This window comes from Mustela nivalis (genome assembly GCF_964662115.1).
Source record: "Mustela nivalis genome assembly, chromosome: 1".
NCBI lineage: Eukaryota > Metazoa > Chordata > Mammalia > Carnivora > Mustelidae > Mustela > Mustela nivalis.
This window is the reverse complement of record NC_139020.1, coordinates 66,229,596-66,247,626: the sequence shown is the minus strand read 5'-3', so window position 1 is coordinate 66,247,626 and position 18,031 is coordinate 66,229,596. Positions and strand designations below refer to the sequence as shown.

The window sequence follows — 18,031 nt, the reverse complement described above, 5'->3', positions numbered from 1 at the left end:
TATTCAAAGAGCTGAAAAGAAAAGAAATCTACAACCAAGAATACTCTTTCCAGCAAAGTTATGATGCAGAATTGAAGGAGAAATAAAGGATTACCCAAAGAAAAGTTAAAGGGTCATCACTATTGAACTGGTCTTACAATGAATGTTAAAGGAACTTCTTTTAGTGGAAAAGGAAAGGCTATAACTAGAAGTAAGAAAATCACAAAAGAAAAAAATGTCATGAGTAAAAGCAAATATATAGTAAAGGTAATAATAGAGCAATCACTTATAAAGCTAGTTTGAAGGTTAAATGAAAAAAAATGCAGTTAATTATATCTAAGAAATTAGTGAAGGGGTACAGAAAATAAAAAGATGCAATTATGAGAAAACATACATAAAATGTGGAGGGAGAAATAACATAAAGTTATTTTAGAATATATTCACACTTAAGTGACCATCAAATTAATATTCACTTTAATATACTTAGAATGTTAGATATGAAACTCATGGTAACCACAAACCAAAAACCTATAATACATATACAAGAAATAAAGAGAAAGAAAACCAACCGTAACATTAAAGAAAGATATCAGTTACAAAGAAGAGAAAAAGAAAGGAACAGAGAACTATAAAAACTAACAGAAAACAATTGACAAAATGGCAACATTAGATACCTATCAATAATTACTTTGCATATAAATGGTGCAATGCCCTTATCAAAAGACACAGGGTGGTAGAATAAATAAAAATATAAGATCAACCCATCTGTATGCTGCCTACAAAAGATTCATTTCAAACCTAAATACATATACAGATTTAAAGTGAAAAGATGGAAAAAGATGATGCAAAGGAAAGTGAAAAAAAGAGGGGGGTAACAAAACTTGTATCTAACAAAACAGACTAAAAAAAAACTTAACAAAAGAGACAAAGAAGGGGACTATGCAATGATAAAGTGGTTAATACAAGAGCCAAAACAATTGTAAATATCTATGTAGTCAACATTAGAGCACCCAAATACATAAAAAAGGGAGAAATTGATATTAATACAATAATAGTAAAGGTCTATAACCACTACCTAATACCAATGGATAGATTAGGCAGAAAAACAGTAAGGAAATGATGTCTTTGAATGACTTAACAGAACTATGCAGAACATTCCATCCCAAAACAACAGAATACACATTCTGTTCAAGTGTACACGAAACATTCTCTAGGACAGATCACATGTTTGGCCACAAGACAAGTCTCAATAAATTTAAGATTATTGAAATCATATCAAACATCCTTTTTGACCACAATAGTATGAAACCACAAGACAATCATAAGGAAAAAAAAAAAAAAGGAAAAACCCAAATACAAGTAGGCTACCAATATGCTACTAACAGCCAATGGGTTAATGAAGAAATCAAATAGAAAATTAATACATGGGGGCATCAGGGTGGCTCAGCTTGTTAGGCATCATAGTCTTGATTTTGGCTCAGGTCATGATCTCAGGGTTGTGAGATGGACCCTCACACTGGGCTTTGTGGTGGTTGGGAATGGAGCCTGTTGGGGATTCTATCTCCCTCTCCCTTTGCTCCTACCTCCCACTCATGCTTACTCACTCAAAAAAAAAAAAAAAAAGTAGAGAAAAAAAAATGAAAACACAGTGGTTCAAATCTTTGATGCAGTGAAACTAGTTCTAAGTGGGAAATTTAGAGCAATACAGGCCTACCTCAAGAAACAAAAATAATCTCAATAAACAATCTAATCCTACACCTAAAGGGACTAGAATTTAAGAACAAAGCCCAAAGTTAGTAAAAGGAAGAGAATAATAAAGATAGCAGAAATAAATGAAATAAAACTAAAAAATCAACAGAACAATCAATGATACTGAAAGCTGTTTCTTTGAAAGGTAAAAAAAAAAAATTGATAAACCTTTAGTTAGACTCATCAAAACCAAAAAAAGGTAGATCCAAATAAATAAAATCAGAAATTAAAGAGGAGAAGTAACAGCTGAAATTGAAGAAATACAGAGGATTATAGGAAACTACCACAAAAATTATATGTCAATAAAGTGGACAAACTTGAAGAAATGAATAAATTCCTAGAAACATAGAAACTTACAAAATTGAATCAGAAAGAAATAAAAATCTAAACAGATCAATTACTAGTAATAAAATTCAATGGGAAATCAAAAAACTTTCAGTAAACAAAAGTCTACATCCAGATTGAGTCACAGATGAATTCTACCAAACATTTGAGGAAGAGGTAATATCTATTCTTCTCAAACTATTCCAAAAGGTAGATAAGAAAGGAAAGCTTCTAAATACATTCTATAATATCAGCCATATTCTGATAATAAAACCAGACAAAGACACTACAAAAAAGAAAACTATGGGGCAAGATCCCTGATGAACACAGATGCAAAACTCCTCAACAAAATATTAGCAAACTACATTTAATGATATATTAAAAGGATCACTCACCATAATCAAGTGGAATTTATTCCAGGGATGCAAAGATGGTTCAATATTTGCAAATCACTCAATGTGATATATCACATTTACAAAACGAAGGATAAATATGATATGATCATCTCAATAGATGCACAAAAAGTATTTGATAAGTTTCAACATAAATTCACAATGAAAACTTTTAACAAAATGAGTTTAGTGGGAATATACCTTAACATTACAAAATGATATATAACAAAAACCACAGGTAACATCATACTCAATGGTGAAGAGCTGAGAGCTTTTCTTCTAAGATCAGGAACAAGACAAGGCCGTCCACCCCTGCCACTTTTTAACATAGTAGAGGAGGTCCTTAGCTGCAGTAATCAGACAAGAAGAAGCAATAAAAGCCATCCAAACTGGGAAGGGAGAAGTAAAATCGTCACTTTGCAGATGTCATGACAGAAAATTCTAAACCGCCACCAAAAAAATATTAGAAGTAATAAATGAATTAAGTAATGTTGCAGGGTACACAATTAATATACAAATATCTGTTGCATTTCTATACACAAATCATGAAATAGCAGAAAGATAAATAAATAATAATAATACATACATACATACATATGATTCCACTTAGACTGAAAAGGATGAAATACCTAAGGATAAATGTAACCAAGGAGGTGAAAGGCCTGCTCTGAAAACTACAAAACATGATGAAAGAAATTAAAGATGACAGAAACAAATGTAAATATATTTCATGCTCATGGATTGAAAGAGTAGCATTAAAATGTCCTTACCACCCAAAGCAACTGACAAATTCAATGATTCCTATCAAAATTCCAGCAGCATTTTTCACAAAACTAGAACAAACAATCCTAAAATTTGTCAAACCACAAAAGGTCCTGAATTGCCAAAGTAATCTTGAGAAAGAAGAACATAGCTGGATGTATCACAATTCCAGATTTCAAGATTTACTACAAAGTTGTAGTAATCAAAACAGTCTGGTACTGTCACAAAAACAGACACACAGTCCAATCAAACAGAATAGGAAGCCCAGATATAAAACAGAAATGGATCGTGCTTATATGGTCCATTAATGTATGACAAAGGAGACAAGAATATCCAATAGGAAAAAGACAGTCTCCAAAAACAATGTTAGAAAAACTGAACAGCTGTATATAAAAGAATAAAAGTGTATCATTTTCTCATGCCATAAACAAAATAAACTTAAAATGGACTAAAGTTCTACATGTGAGACCTAAAACCATAAAACTCCTAGAAAAAAATTCAGGCAGTTATCTCTTTGATGTTGGCTTTACCAACATTTTTCTAGGTATGTCTCTGTAGGTAAGAGAAACAAAACAAAAATAGATTATTGAGACCACACCAAAATAAAAGGCTTCTGTACATTTAAGGAAACCACCAACAAAATGACAAGGCAACTTATTGAATGGGAGAAGATATTTGCAAATGATATATCTGATAAATGATACATCTGATAAGGGTTAGTATCAAAATATATTAAAAAAACCAAAAATATATATATAAAGATATTATAAAACTCAACACAAAAAAAAAAACAAAACAAAAAAACAATCTGATTGAAAAATAGGCCAGAAGACTTGAATAGACCTTTACCAAAGAAGACATACAGATCGCCAACATCACTTATCATCAGAGAAATGGATATCAAAACCAATAAGACATTAACTTACACCTGTCAGAGTGGCCAGAATAAAAAAGACAAGAAATAACAAGGGTGTCAAGGGAAATAGACCCGAGGGCACTGCTGGTGAGAATGTAAACTGGTGTGGCCACAATGGAAAACAGTATGGAGTTTTCTCAAAGATTTAAAAATAGAAATACCATATAATCCAGTAGTTCCACTACTTGGTATTTACCCAAAAAACACAAAAACACTAATTCAAAAAGACATATGTTTCCCTATGTTTATTGCAGCATTATGTACAATAGCCAAAAAAATGGAACTGTCCATCCATAGGTGAATATATAAAGAAGATTTTGTGTACACACACACACACACACACACACACACACACACACAATGGAATATTGCTCAACCATAAAAAAAATCACATCTTGCTATTTGTGACAATGTGGATGGACCTAGACAGTGTTATACTGAGTGAAAAAAGTCAAGAGTAATGCAAATATCATATGATTTCACTAACATATAGAATCTAAAAAACAAAACAAATGAACAAACACACAAACAAACCCAAACTGAAATACAGAGAACTGATGGTAACCACAGGAGAGGTGGGTAGGGGATGAGTGAAACAGATAAAAAAGGTTAAGAGGTACAAACTTCCAGTTATAAAATAAATATATTATGAAGATGAGAAATATAACATAGAAAATATAGTCAATAATATTGTAATAATGTTGTAATATAATATAATGTAATCATATTGTAATAATTGTAATGGTGATGGATGGTAACCTCACTTATGGTGGTGAGCACAGCATGACATATGGGGTTGTTCAATCTCTATGCTGTACACCTGAAACTAATATTGTATGTTAATTATACCTCAATTAAAAAAAAGTTATATGTGAATTTTCTACTTCACAGAGGGTAAGCACCCCAAATCCTATGTTGTATGAGGGTTGACTGTATAATGAACTGCTACACCACCATAATAATAATTAAAAAAAAAATTTGTAAATGGGCAAAGGAACTAAATCAATGTTTCTCCAAAGAATATTAGAAATGAAAATAAGCACATGAACAGATATTCAATATCTTTATTCAGTAGGGAAATGCTAATCAAAACTATAATAATATATTACTACATATCTAGTAGGATGGCTGTAATAAAAGATAGATATTAACAAATGTTGATAAAGATGAAGAGAAGCTGGAAACCTAATATTGCTTGTGAGTATGTAAAAGCTTGAGGACTTTGGAATATAATTTGACAGTTCCTTAAAATGTTAAATATGAATTGTCATATGATCAAGTAATTCTATTCTTTGATATATACCAAAGAGAAATGAAAATATATGCTGGCACAAAAGTTACACATAAACATTCACAGAAAAATTATTCAGAATTGTCAAAATATGGGAACAACCCAAATGTCCATCAGGTGATGAGTAGATAAAGAAAAGTGGTGTATCTGCACAATGGAATAGTATTCACCAATTAATAGATTTGCTATGCTGGAGGAGTAGGGATGGAATGACGATTAATGAGAATGGTGTTTCTTTTGGGGATGAGAAAAATATTCTAAAATTAGATTTTGTTGATGGTTGCATAACAAATGTACTAAAGTCACTGAATTATACACTTTAGTGAATTGAGAACTATATTTCAATAAATTTGTATTTTTTTTAATAGGAGTTTAAGTTCTCTGAAGTGTAACATAAAACTACAGACAAGGGGTACCTGTGTGGCTCTTTCAGTTAAGCATCTGTCTACAGCTCAGGTCATGATCTCAGGGTTCTAGGCTGGAGTTCTCTGTCAGGATCCATGCTTAGTGGGGTGTCTTCTCCCTCTCCCACTGCACCTCCCCCAGCTCGTGCTCACTCTCTCTCTTTCAAATAAACAGTATCTTTTAAAAAAATACAAATTCTTTCTTTACTATTTATCTCTCAGCATTTATAGTTAAACAACAATGGTTTTTGGGATCTCTAAGTTTAACTTGTTTTTATTGTTGTTAGCTCAATGACATATTAAAAACAATTATTTCATTTCAGTAAGTATTTATTTCAGCAATAATTGTTTAGGGCATCTAACCTTCCAAACTGCCTGTAATTGACCATTACTCCTTGTTCAAATATTTTTTCCTATTTTCATGTTTATTTTTGCTACACATAAGCTCATCTAATTTTTAAAGCCTATTATTTTTCGTGGGAACAAACTGAATTTTGAATTAATATGTGGGGAGCTAACATCTCTATAATAACTACTCTGCCCATGCATACATAAGGTATTTTTTTCATTTTTCATATTTCTTCATGTCCTTTAGCAGACACTGTTATTTAGGACACTGTTATTTTAAGTTTAATTTCCAGGTATTTTTGTGGATGCTATTTTTTAAAATGGTTTTATCCCTACTCTGGTTTCTCTTGAGGTTGCATAAATCTTTTGCCTTTTTAAATGGTTTTATCTACCCATCATATTTTGTTCTGTATTAATCTACTCATCATATTTTGTTCTGTGTACAGAGTTTTCAAGTTATACTTAATAGTATTCCTAATTAGTTTTATTTTTTAGCTTTACAATTACATTATCAAAAAAATAATTATAATTTTGAATTCTCTAAACTTTTAAATATCATATTTCTTTTTCAAGTCTAAATAAATGGGATAATATTTTCAGGAAAATGTTAAATAACAGTGATAATTGTTGACATCTCTGTCCTGTTTCTGAGCAACAATGTCACTATTAAGTATTAGATGTGATTTGGTTTAAGATCATGTGTGTAGAATGCATGTGTATGTGTATGCATGTGTTCAGCTGAGGGCATTATAATTGAAAAATAAGTATTTGAAGCCATTAAAACCTACTGTGAAAGAAAAATAATGTCTGTAGTACTAGTGAAAACCAGCTACAACAAGGGCAATGTCACCACGGTACAAATCTCAAGTGAAATAGGTATTAAGTACACTAGTCTGTGACCACCCTCCCTCTTTTTCTACTACTGTTCAATAATCTGAGTTTCAGAAAAAGCTTACTTTTGTAGTATAGAAAATATCACGTTGTAGAAAAATGATGAATCTAGATATGGCGTCCCAGTTTAGGACACACATGGTAGGGAGGAAGGGGGTAACAAAATATATTCTATAATATATACAACATAATATCCATAATATGTGTTATACATTTCCAATTATTAGATATGTGAAGAAGTAGGAAAATGTGAGCTATTCTTATGAACAGAGTCCAACTTCCAGGGAAGCAGATTTTGGTATCATCAAACAAAGATTTAAAGCAGTGATTATAGGGGGAGGAGTCAAGATGGCAGAGAAGTAGCAGGCTGAGACTATTTCAGCTAGCTGGAGATCAGCTAGATAGCTTATCTAAAGATTGCAAACACCTGAAAATCCATCGGCAGATCGAAGAGAAGAAGAACAGCAATTCTGGAAACAGAAAAACAACCACTTTCTGAAAGGTAGGACTGGTGGAGAAGTGAATCCAAAGCCATGGGAAGATAGACCCCGGGGGGCGGGGCCGGCTCACGGCAGGCAGCGGAGCAACAGCGCACAAAATCAGGACTTTTAAAAGTCTGTTCCGCTGAGGGACATCGCACCAGAGGCTAAACCGGGGTGAAGCCCACGAGGGGTCAGCGTGGCCTCAGGTCCCGCAGGGTCACAGAAGGATCCGGGGTGTCTGAGTGTCGCAGAGCTTGCGGGTATTGGAACGGGAAAGCCGGCTACAGAGACAGAGCCGACAGTAAGCTCACAGTTCGGTGTTTCCTTGAACCGGTCGCAGGCTCGGTGAGCTCGGAGCGCGGCCGGAGGTCAGGCAGACGGGAGTAACTGGGCGCTGTTCTCTGAGGGCGCACTGAGGAGTGGGGCCCTGGGCTCTCGGCTCCTCCGGACCAGAGACAAGGAGGACGCCATTTGTATTCCCGTCCTCCGGAACTCTATGGAAAGCTCTCAGGGAACAAAGCTCCTGAAAGCAAACCCGAGAGGATTACTCACCCCGGCCCCTGAAAAGGGCAGTGCAATTCCGCCTGGGGCAAAGACACTTGAGAATCACTACACCAGGCCCCTCCCCCAGAAGATCAACAAGAAATCCAGCCGAGACCAAGTTCACCTACCAAGGAGTGCGGTTTCAATACCAAGGAGAGCAGCAGAATTCCAGAGGAGGGGAAAGCAAAGCACGGAACTCATGGCTTTTTCCCTGTGATTTTTTTTTAGTCTTGCAGTTAATTTAATTTTTTTCTTTTTCATTTTTTGTTTTTTTCCACACCTGGTAAATTTTTTTTTAACTTTTACTTTTTTCTTTTTTAACGTTTTTAAACTAGTTTATACTATATATATTTTTTCTTTTTTATATTTTTCTTATTTGTTTTTTTTTTTAATTCTTTTCTTTCTTTTTTTTCTTTTTTCTTTTTTTTTTTCTTTCTTCCTTTTTGAACCTCTTTTTATCCCCTTTCTCCCCCCTCACGATTTGGGATCTCTTCTAATTTGGTTAAAGCATATTTTCCGGGGGTTGTTGCCACCCTTTTAGTATTTTACTTGCTCCTTCATATACTCTTATCTGGACAAAATGACAAGACGGAATAATTCGACACAAAAAAAAGAACAAGAGGCAGTACCGAAGGCTAGGGACCTAATCAATACAGACATTGGTAATGTCAGATCTAGAGTTCAGAATGACAATTCTCAAGGTTCTAGCCGGGCTCGAAAAAGGCATGGAAGATATTAGAGAAACCCTCTCGAGAGATATAAAAGCCCTTTTTGGAGAAATAAAAGAACTAAAATCTAACCAAGTTGAAATCAAAAAAGGTATTAATGAGGTGCAATCAAAAATGGAGGCTCTCACTGCTAGGATAAATGAGGCAGAAGAAAGAATTAGTGATATAGAAGACCAAATGACAGAGAATAAAGAAGCTGAGCAAAAGAGGGACAAACAGCTACTGGTCAATGAGGGGAGAATTCGAGAGATAAGTGACACCATAAGACGAAACAACATTAGAATAATTGGGATTCCAGAAGAAGAAGAAGAAAGAGAGAGGGGAGCAGAAGGTATACTGGAGAGAATTATTGGGGAGAATTTCCCGAATATGGCAAAGGGAACGAGCATCAAAATTCAGGAGGTTCAGAGAACACCCCTCAAAATCAATAAGAATAGGCCCACACCCCGTCACCTAATAGTAAAATTTACAAGGGTCAGTGACAAAGAGAAAATCCTGAAAGCAGCCAAGGAAAAGAAGTCTGTAACATACAATAGTAAAAATATTAGATTGGCAGCTGACTTATCCACAGAGACCTGGCAGGCCAGAAAGAGCTGGCATGATATTTTCAGAGCACTAAATGAGAAAAACATGCAGCCCAGAATACTATATCCAGCTAGGCTATCATTGAAAATAGAAGGAGAGACTAAAAGCTTCCAGGACAAACAAAAACTGAAAGAATTTGCAAACACCAAACCAGCTCTACAGGAAATATTGAAAGGGGTCCTCTAAGCAAAGAGAGAGCCTACAAGTGGTAGATCAGAAAGGAACAGAGACCATATACAATAACAGTCACCTTACAGGCAATACAATGACACTAAATTCATATCTCTCAATAGTTACCCTGAATGTTAATGGGCTAAATGCCCCTGTCAAAAGACACAGGGTATCAGAATGGATAAAAAAACAAAACCCATCTATATGTTGCCTATGAGAAACTCATTTTAAGCCCGAAGACACCTCCAGATTTAAAGTGAGGGGGTGGAAAAGGATTTATCATGTTAATGGACATCAGAAGAAAGCAGGAGTGGCAATCCTTATATCAGATCAATTAGATTTTAAGCCAAAGACTATAATAAGAGATGAGGAAGGACACTATATCATACTCAAAGGGTCTGTCCAATAAGAAGATTTAACAATTTTAAATATCTATGCCCCCAACGTGGGAGCAGCCAACTATATAAACCAATTAATAACAAAATCAAAGAAACACATCAACAATAATACAATAATAGTAGGGGACTTTAATACTCCCCTCACTGAAATGGACAGATCATCCAAGCAAAAGATCAACAAGGAAATAAAGGCCTTAAACGACACACTGGACCAGATGGACATCACAGATATATTCAGAACATTTCATCCCAAAGCAACAGAATACACATTCTTCTCTAGTGCACATGGAACATTCTCCAGAATAGATCACATCCTCGGTCCTAAATCAGGACTCAAACAGTATCCAAAGATTGGGATCATTCCCTGCATATTTTCAGACCACAATGCTCTAAAGCTAGAACTCAACCACAAAAGGAAGTTTGGAAAGAACCCAAATACATGGAGACTAAACAGCATCCTTCTAAAGAATGAATGGGTCAACCAGGAAATTAAAGAAGAATTGAAAAAAATCATGAAAACAAATGATAGTGAAAATACAACGGTTCAAAATCTGTGGGACACAACAAAGGCAGTCCTGAAAGGAAAATATATAGCGGTACAAGCCTTTCTCAAGAAACAAGAAAGGTCTCAGGTACACAACCTAACCCTACACTTAAAGGAGCTGGAGAAAGAATAAGAAAGAAACCCTATGCCCAGCAGGAGAAGAGAAATCATAAAGATCAGAGCAGAAATCAATGAAATAGAAACCAAAAAACAATAGAACAAATCAATGAAACTAGGAGCTGATTCTTTGAAAGAATTAATAAAATTGATAAGCCCCTGGCCCGACTTATCAAAAAGAAAAGAGAAAGGACCCAAATAAATAAAATCATGAATGAAAGAGGAGAGATCACAACTAACACCAAAGAAATACAAACTATTATAAGAACATACTATGAGTAACTCTACGCCAATAAATTTGACAATCTGGAAGAAATGGATGCATTCCTAGAAACATAAAAACTACCACAACTGAACCAGGAAGAAATAGAAAACCTGAACAGACCCATAAAGTAAGGAGATTGAAACAGTCATTAAAAATCTCCAAACAAACAAAAGCCCAGGGCCAGACGGCTTCCCGGGGGAATTCTACCAAATGTTTAAAGAAGAACTAATTCCTATTCTCCTGAAACTGTTCCAAAAAATAGAAATAGAAGGAAAACTTCCAAACTCATTTTATGAGGCCAGCATCACCTTGATCCCAAAACCAGACAAGGATCCCACCAAAAAAGAGAGCTATAGACCAATATCCTTGGTGAACACAGATGCGAAAATACTCAACAAAATACTAGCTAATAGGATTCAACAGTACATTAAAAGGATTATTCACCACAACCAAGTGGGATTTATTCCAGGGCTGCAAGGTTGGTTCAACATCCGCAAATCAGTCAATGTGATACAACACATCAATAAAAGAAAGAACAAGAACCATATGATACTCTCAATAGATGCTGAAAAAGCATTTGACAAAGTACAGCATCCCTTCCTGATCAAAACTCATCAAAGTGTAGGAATAGAGGGCACATAGCTCAATATCATCAAAGCCATCTATGAAAAACCCACCGCAAATATCATTCTCAATGGAGAAAAACTGAAAGCTTTTCCGCTAAGGTCAGGAACATGGCAGGGATGTCCATTATCACCACTGCTATTCAACATAGTACTAGAAGTCCTAGCCTCAGTAATCAGTCAACAAAAGGAAATTAAAAGCATCCAAATCGGCAAAGAAGAAGAGAAATTATCACTCTTCGCAGATGATATGATACTATATGTGGAAAACCCAAAAGACTCCACTCCAAAACTGCTAGAACTTATACAGGAATTGAGTAAAGTGTCAGGATATAAAATCAATGCACAGAAATCAGTTGCATTTCTCTACACCAACAACAAGACAGAAGAAAGAGAAATTAAGGAGTCAATCGCATTTACAATTGCACCCAAAACCATAAGATACAGAGGAATAAACCTAACCAAAGAGGCACAGAATTTATACTCAGAAAACTATAAAGTACTCATGAAAGAAATTGAGGAAGACACAAAGAAATGGGAAAATGTTCCATGCTCGTGGATTGAAAGAATAAATATTGTGAAAATGTCTATGCTACCTAAAGCAATCTACACATTTAATGCAATTCCTATCAAAGTACCATCCATCTTTTTCAAAGAAATGGAACAAATAATGCTAAAATTTATATGGAACCAGAAAAGACCTCGAATAGCCAAAGGGATATTGAAAAAGAAAGCCAACGTTGGTGGCATCACAATTCCGGACTTCAAGCTCTATTACAAAGCTGTCATCATCAAGACAGTATGGTACTGGCACAAAAACAGACACATAGATCAGTGGAACAGAAGAGAGAGCCCAGAAATAGACCCTCAACTCTACAGTCAACTAATCTTCGACAAAGCAGGAAAGAATGTCCAATGGAAAAAAGACAGCCTCTTCAATAAATGGTGCTGGGAAAATTGGACAGCCACATGCAGAAAAATGAAATTGGACCATTTCCTTACACCACACACAAAAATAGACTCAAAATGGATGAAGGACCTCAATGTGCGAAAGGAATCCATCAAAATCCTTGAGGAGAACACAGGCAGTAACCTCTTCGACCTCAGCCGCAGCAACATCTTCCTAGGAACAACGCAAAAAGCAAGGGAAGCAAGGGAAAAAATGAACTATTGGGATTTCATCAAGATCAAAAGCTTTTGCACAGCAAAGGAAACAGTTAACAAAAATCAAAAGACAACTGACAGAATGGGAGAAGATATTGCAAACGACATATCAGATAAAGGACTAGTGTCCAGAATCTATAAAGAACTTATCAAACTCAACACCCAAAGAACAAATAATCCAATCAAGAAATGGGCAGAGGACATGAACAGACATTTCTGCAAAGAAGACATCCAGATGGCCAACAGACACATGAAAAAGTGCTCCATATCACTCGGCATCAGGGAAATACAAATCAAAACCACAATGAGATATTACCTCACACCAGTCAGAATGGCTAAAATCAACAAGTCAGGAAATGACAGATGCTGGCGAGGATGCGGAGAAAGGGGAACCCTCCTCCACTGTTGGTGGGAATGCAAGCTGGTGCAGCCACTCTGGAAAACAGCATGGAGGTTCCTCAAAATGTTGAAAATAGAACTGCCCTATGACCCAGCAATTGCACTATTGGGTATTTATCCTAAAGATACAAACGTAGTGATCCAAAGAAATCTACATTCGTTCACCCGAATGTTTATAGCAGCAATGTCCACAATAGCCAAACTATGGAAAGAACCTAGATGTCCATCAACAGATGAATGGATCAAGAAGATGTGGTATATATACACAATGGAATACTATGCAGCCATCAAAAGAAATGAAATCTTGCCATTTGCGACAACATGGATGGAACTAGAGCATATCATGCTTAGTGAAATAAGTCAAGCAGAGAAAGACAACTATCATATGATCTCCCTGATATGAGGAATTGGTGATGCAACATGGGGGCTTAAGTGGGTAGGAGAAGAATAAATGAAACAAGATGGGATTGGGAGGGAGACAAACCATAAGTGACTCTTAATCTCACAAAACAAACTGAGGGTTGCTGGGGGGATGGGGTTTGGGAGAAGGGGGTGGGATTATGGACATTGGGGAGGGTATGTGCTTTGGTGAGTGCTGTGAAGTGTGTAAACCTGGTGATTCACAGACCTGTACCCCTGGGGATAAAAATATATGTTTATAAAAAATAAAAAATTTAAAAAAAAGCAGTGATTATAAATAACAAAGCTCAATATGGAAAAAGAAATGGAAAGGAAAGGACAGGAAAAGAAAGAAAAGGACTCATAATGACTAAAAAGAAGAAATCGCAGCAGAAAAACAGAAAATATAAAAAGGTAGCAAGTGGAATAAATATCTAATAACTTGGGGTGCCTGGGTGGCTCAGTGGGTTAAAGCCTCTGCCTTTGGCTCACGTCTTGATTCTGGATTCCTGGGATCAAGCCTCACATCAGGCTCTCTCCTCAGCAGGGAGCCTGCTTCCTCCTCTCTCTCTGCCTGCCTCTCTGCCTGGTTGTGATCTCTATCTGTCAAATAAATAAAAAAATAATCTTAAAAAAAATAAAATAAAAATAACTTAAGGGTTTAATAGTTGAATGAAAATTACAGAGGAAAAGAGTAATTAATTGATGATAGATCAGTGGGAATTATCCAGTTTGATAAAAATGATTAACAACAACAACAAAAAAGAGAGGCTCAGAAACAAATGAGACAATAGTAAAAATTCTACCATACAGGTAACTGGTGTCCCAGAAAGAGGAGTAGAGAGAGGTTCGAGCAGAAAAATATGTTTGAAAAAAATATAAGGCTGAAATTTTCCCGAGTTTTATGAAAGATACAAATTTATAAGTGTATGAAGCTCTGTAGCTCAGTAGAAATCTAAATAGAATGAACTTGAAGAAAGCAAACTAGGCATATCATAGCCAAATTGTTGGAAATAAAAGTTACAAAAATTTTGAAAGTAGCCACTGTAAAATGACACATTATACACAGGGGAACCAAAATTCAAAACACCACACATTTCTCACTAAGAAACTATGTAAACCAGAAAACAGTGGAGTATTTTTAAAGTGTTCAGCACCTTAAAAACAACATACACACATACAAACTGTGAACCTAGAAATCTACATTCAGCAAAAACGTTCCTCAAGAATAAAAGCAAAACAGAGGAATTTTTAGATAAAGGAAAGCTAAGTGAAATGCTAAATGATGTTTCTGTACCTTCAAGAACAAATGAAATTATAAAAAAATTATAAATATAAAGTTATATTAAAGGAAATAATAAATAAGAGAAAATACAAAAGAATCTATTCCTTTTAATTAAAAATGCTTAAGACTACTTAAAGCATAAATTATAACAATGTATTTATAAGTAATACATATAACTATTGCAAAAGTAAATAAAAGTAAATAAATATATATGATCTTGAAGCTTCTGCATTTTTTGGTAAAGTGCTACAATGTTAACTCCAATAGACTGTGAAAAGTTAGGAAAGTAGGGTAGGGTAGAGTAACTGACCTAAAACAAAAGTTCTGAAGATAAAATACCTACGTGTAAATTAAAATGGAATTCTAATATAAACTTTCAAATAATCCAGAAGGCAAAAAGGGGAGGAAAAGGGAACAACAACAACAACAAAAAGATTGAACCAACAAAACAAATAGTAAGTTGGTATGCTTAAATCCAATTCCATCAATAATTACATTTAATGTTAACCGACTGAACCCTCCAACCAAATGTTATAAAACTGAATAAAAAAGACCTGACTATATGCTCTCTATGGAAAACCTAATGGATTCCTAACAATTAAGCCTCAAAAATATATGAAACAGAAAGGACAGAAATAAAGTAAAAAATAGATAATTCTATAATTATTAGGAAATTTTAATACCACACTCAGAAATTGAAAGCCCTAGTCAAATATCAGTAAAATCAGAGGACCTAATTAATGCTATCAGCCACCTTGACCTACTTGACTTAAAAAGTATATAAAGCAGAAATGAACAAAATCACAGGGAAAAATCCGTAATAATAGAGATTTTGACTTACCTCTCTCAAAATTGAAAAATCAAAGAATAAAAACTGAGCAAAGAAAAAGAGTTTGACCTTTGTGTAACAGGAAATGCACATTTTCTCAAGCATTCTTGGAACTTCATAGTAATTAATTGTGTTTGTCTAATTTAAATCAAATCACAGTAAATTTTGTAGAACTAGTATCATGCCACATTCTCTGACTACATTTAAAAATTTATAACAAAATATATTTTTAGAAATTAAAAAACAAATGTCTAACTCATAGAAATTAGAAAATATAGTATAAATATAATTTTTATAATTAGAAATTATAATAGAAATTAGAAAATACCTCCAACTGAATATTAGTGAAAATTACACATTTTTAATAAAATAATATCAAAACTTATAGGATACAGCTAAAGTACTACTTAGAGAAATTTTTATTTTCTAAATTAAAAATAGCTGAAATGAAATGTAACAGAATGAACCATAAGAATATGTCAAAATCACTGATATTTGCTTTAAATAATGGGTAAGACTGCAGGAATTTAATCTGCTCTATATGAGATATAGATGCTGATGTTTTCAACAACCTGTGAACAGAATTTCATCTTCTTCAACAAGAAATCAGAATTGCAGTTGACCCTTGAACAGCATGGGTTTGAACTGTGTGACTCCATTTATACATAGTTCTTTTAAAGGTTTTTATTCAAATTTTAGTTAATTAACATACAGGGTAATATTAGTTTCAGGTGCACAAGCTACTCTGGAGAGCAATATGGAGTTTCCTCAAAAAATTAAAAATAGAACTACCCTACAATCCAGCAGTTACATTACTAGGTATTTAGCCAAAGAATACAAAAATACTAATTCAAAGGAATAGTTTTTTTAAAATAAATAGTAAATATATTTTTTCTTCCTATTATTTTCCTAACAACATTTTCTTTTTTATGGCTTGCTTGATTGTAAGAATACAGTATATGATAGACATGACATATGAAATGTATGTTAATTGTGTTTATCACCAAGGCTTCTAGTCAACTGTAGGCTATTAGTAGATAAGTTCTGGAGGAGTCAAAAGTTATATGTAGATTTTTCAACTGCATGAGGATAAGTGCCCCATCCCCCATATTGTTCAAGGGTTAACTGTATAGAAAACAACCCAGACTGATAAATATGGATATGGTGAAACATATGCAAATAAGAAATATCCAATCAAGCCAAAAAGAAATTGTATAAAAGTTGACTGTTGAGAAGAATTGAAGTAGAAAAATTATGAATAAATCATATTTTACACATAAAAATAAAAAGCATAAGGAATGGGGGTAAGGGGTGGGGAGAAGAAGTAAACTCATCATATAAACAAATAATTCTACCTGAGTGGGATATATAGCAAACACCTATCCAAGGTTTCCATAATGTCAATTTTTAAATGAAGCATCTAAAACTTCGTGTGTAAAAGCAACGTAATCTCTAAAGCCGTTAGGTTAAATGTTATAATAATTTAATCATTTGAAGGTGAAGCATGCAACAAAAAAAGGCATGGTATAAAAAGGGCAGATGAACACAAGATGGAATAATTTCATCTTGTGATTTATGGGTCACCAATTATAAAAAACATAATACAAAATTTTACAAATGTGATACTATAATAAGTGCTCAGAAACTATAAAATAGGATGTGTTTGATTAACTACTGGGATTTGACCTCTCTATTCTTATAAACAACCAATGGTATAATGGAAATATAGAACTCACATCACCACTAACATTCTCAGAAATAATATGGTCATCAAATAAAAGATATTTATTCATTTGAACTTTTTGTTCTTTCCAGTTAGGTGGAACATAAACAATTAATAAATACCTCCTTTTGATAAGAAAGATAATAAAAATTCAATCTACAGCAAAAACCATAGTTCTCACCTTTGGTGGAATCAAATGGTAGAAATGGAAATAAATGAGAGAATCTAGAAAATGACAAACTATAAAATAGTATAGGAAATAGGTCTGAAAGTCAGATCTATATAATGTCATTCTCACTACCTCCTTAACCCTAAGGACTGCTTCAGATACATCAACCATCCATTCTGCAATTTTTGCTTGGAAAGGTCTTTATAAAAGCATCACAAAGTAGGAAAGTGGATAAACAGGGAGAGTGGTATAATGAGGGGATCTGAAGGAGATATGAAAAGGTATTTAGAACCAGAAGGTATATCCTATCACTTTCTTCCAAACACACTGATACCACCTGTTTTACTTCAAGTCAAGGCACTGTATCTCCAGAGTTTATTTCTTTTAAAAGCATACACCTTACCATGTGGAATTGTGGTCTGGAAAGGACGACTTGGGCTTTTCAGGTTCCATAAGGTCAAGCTACCATCTGAATGGCTGCACATGAATTGTTTGCCCTCATGATGCCAATCAATTGAATGAATAGCCTAATGAAATAATAATTAAAGACA

The 18,031-nt window shown here is 34.3% G+C and overlaps 1 protein-coding gene across 7 annotated transcripts in view; it reads right to left on the bottom strand.

Annotated features, from left to right (window-relative positions):
- Nucleotides 1–18,031, bottom strand: part of STXBP5L (syntaxin binding protein 5L) — a 451,491-nt gene that overhangs the window by 203,454 nt on the left and 230,006 nt on the right. For all 7 annotated transcript variants that reach the window (XM_082711856.1, XM_082711861.1, XM_082711860.1 and 4 more), the window contains exon 9: nt 17,884–18,007. In XM_082711856.1, coding sequence (XP_082567982.1) covers nt 17,884–18,007 — 124 coding nt within the window. The remainder of the gene's footprint in view (nt 1–17,883; nt 18,008–18,031) is intronic.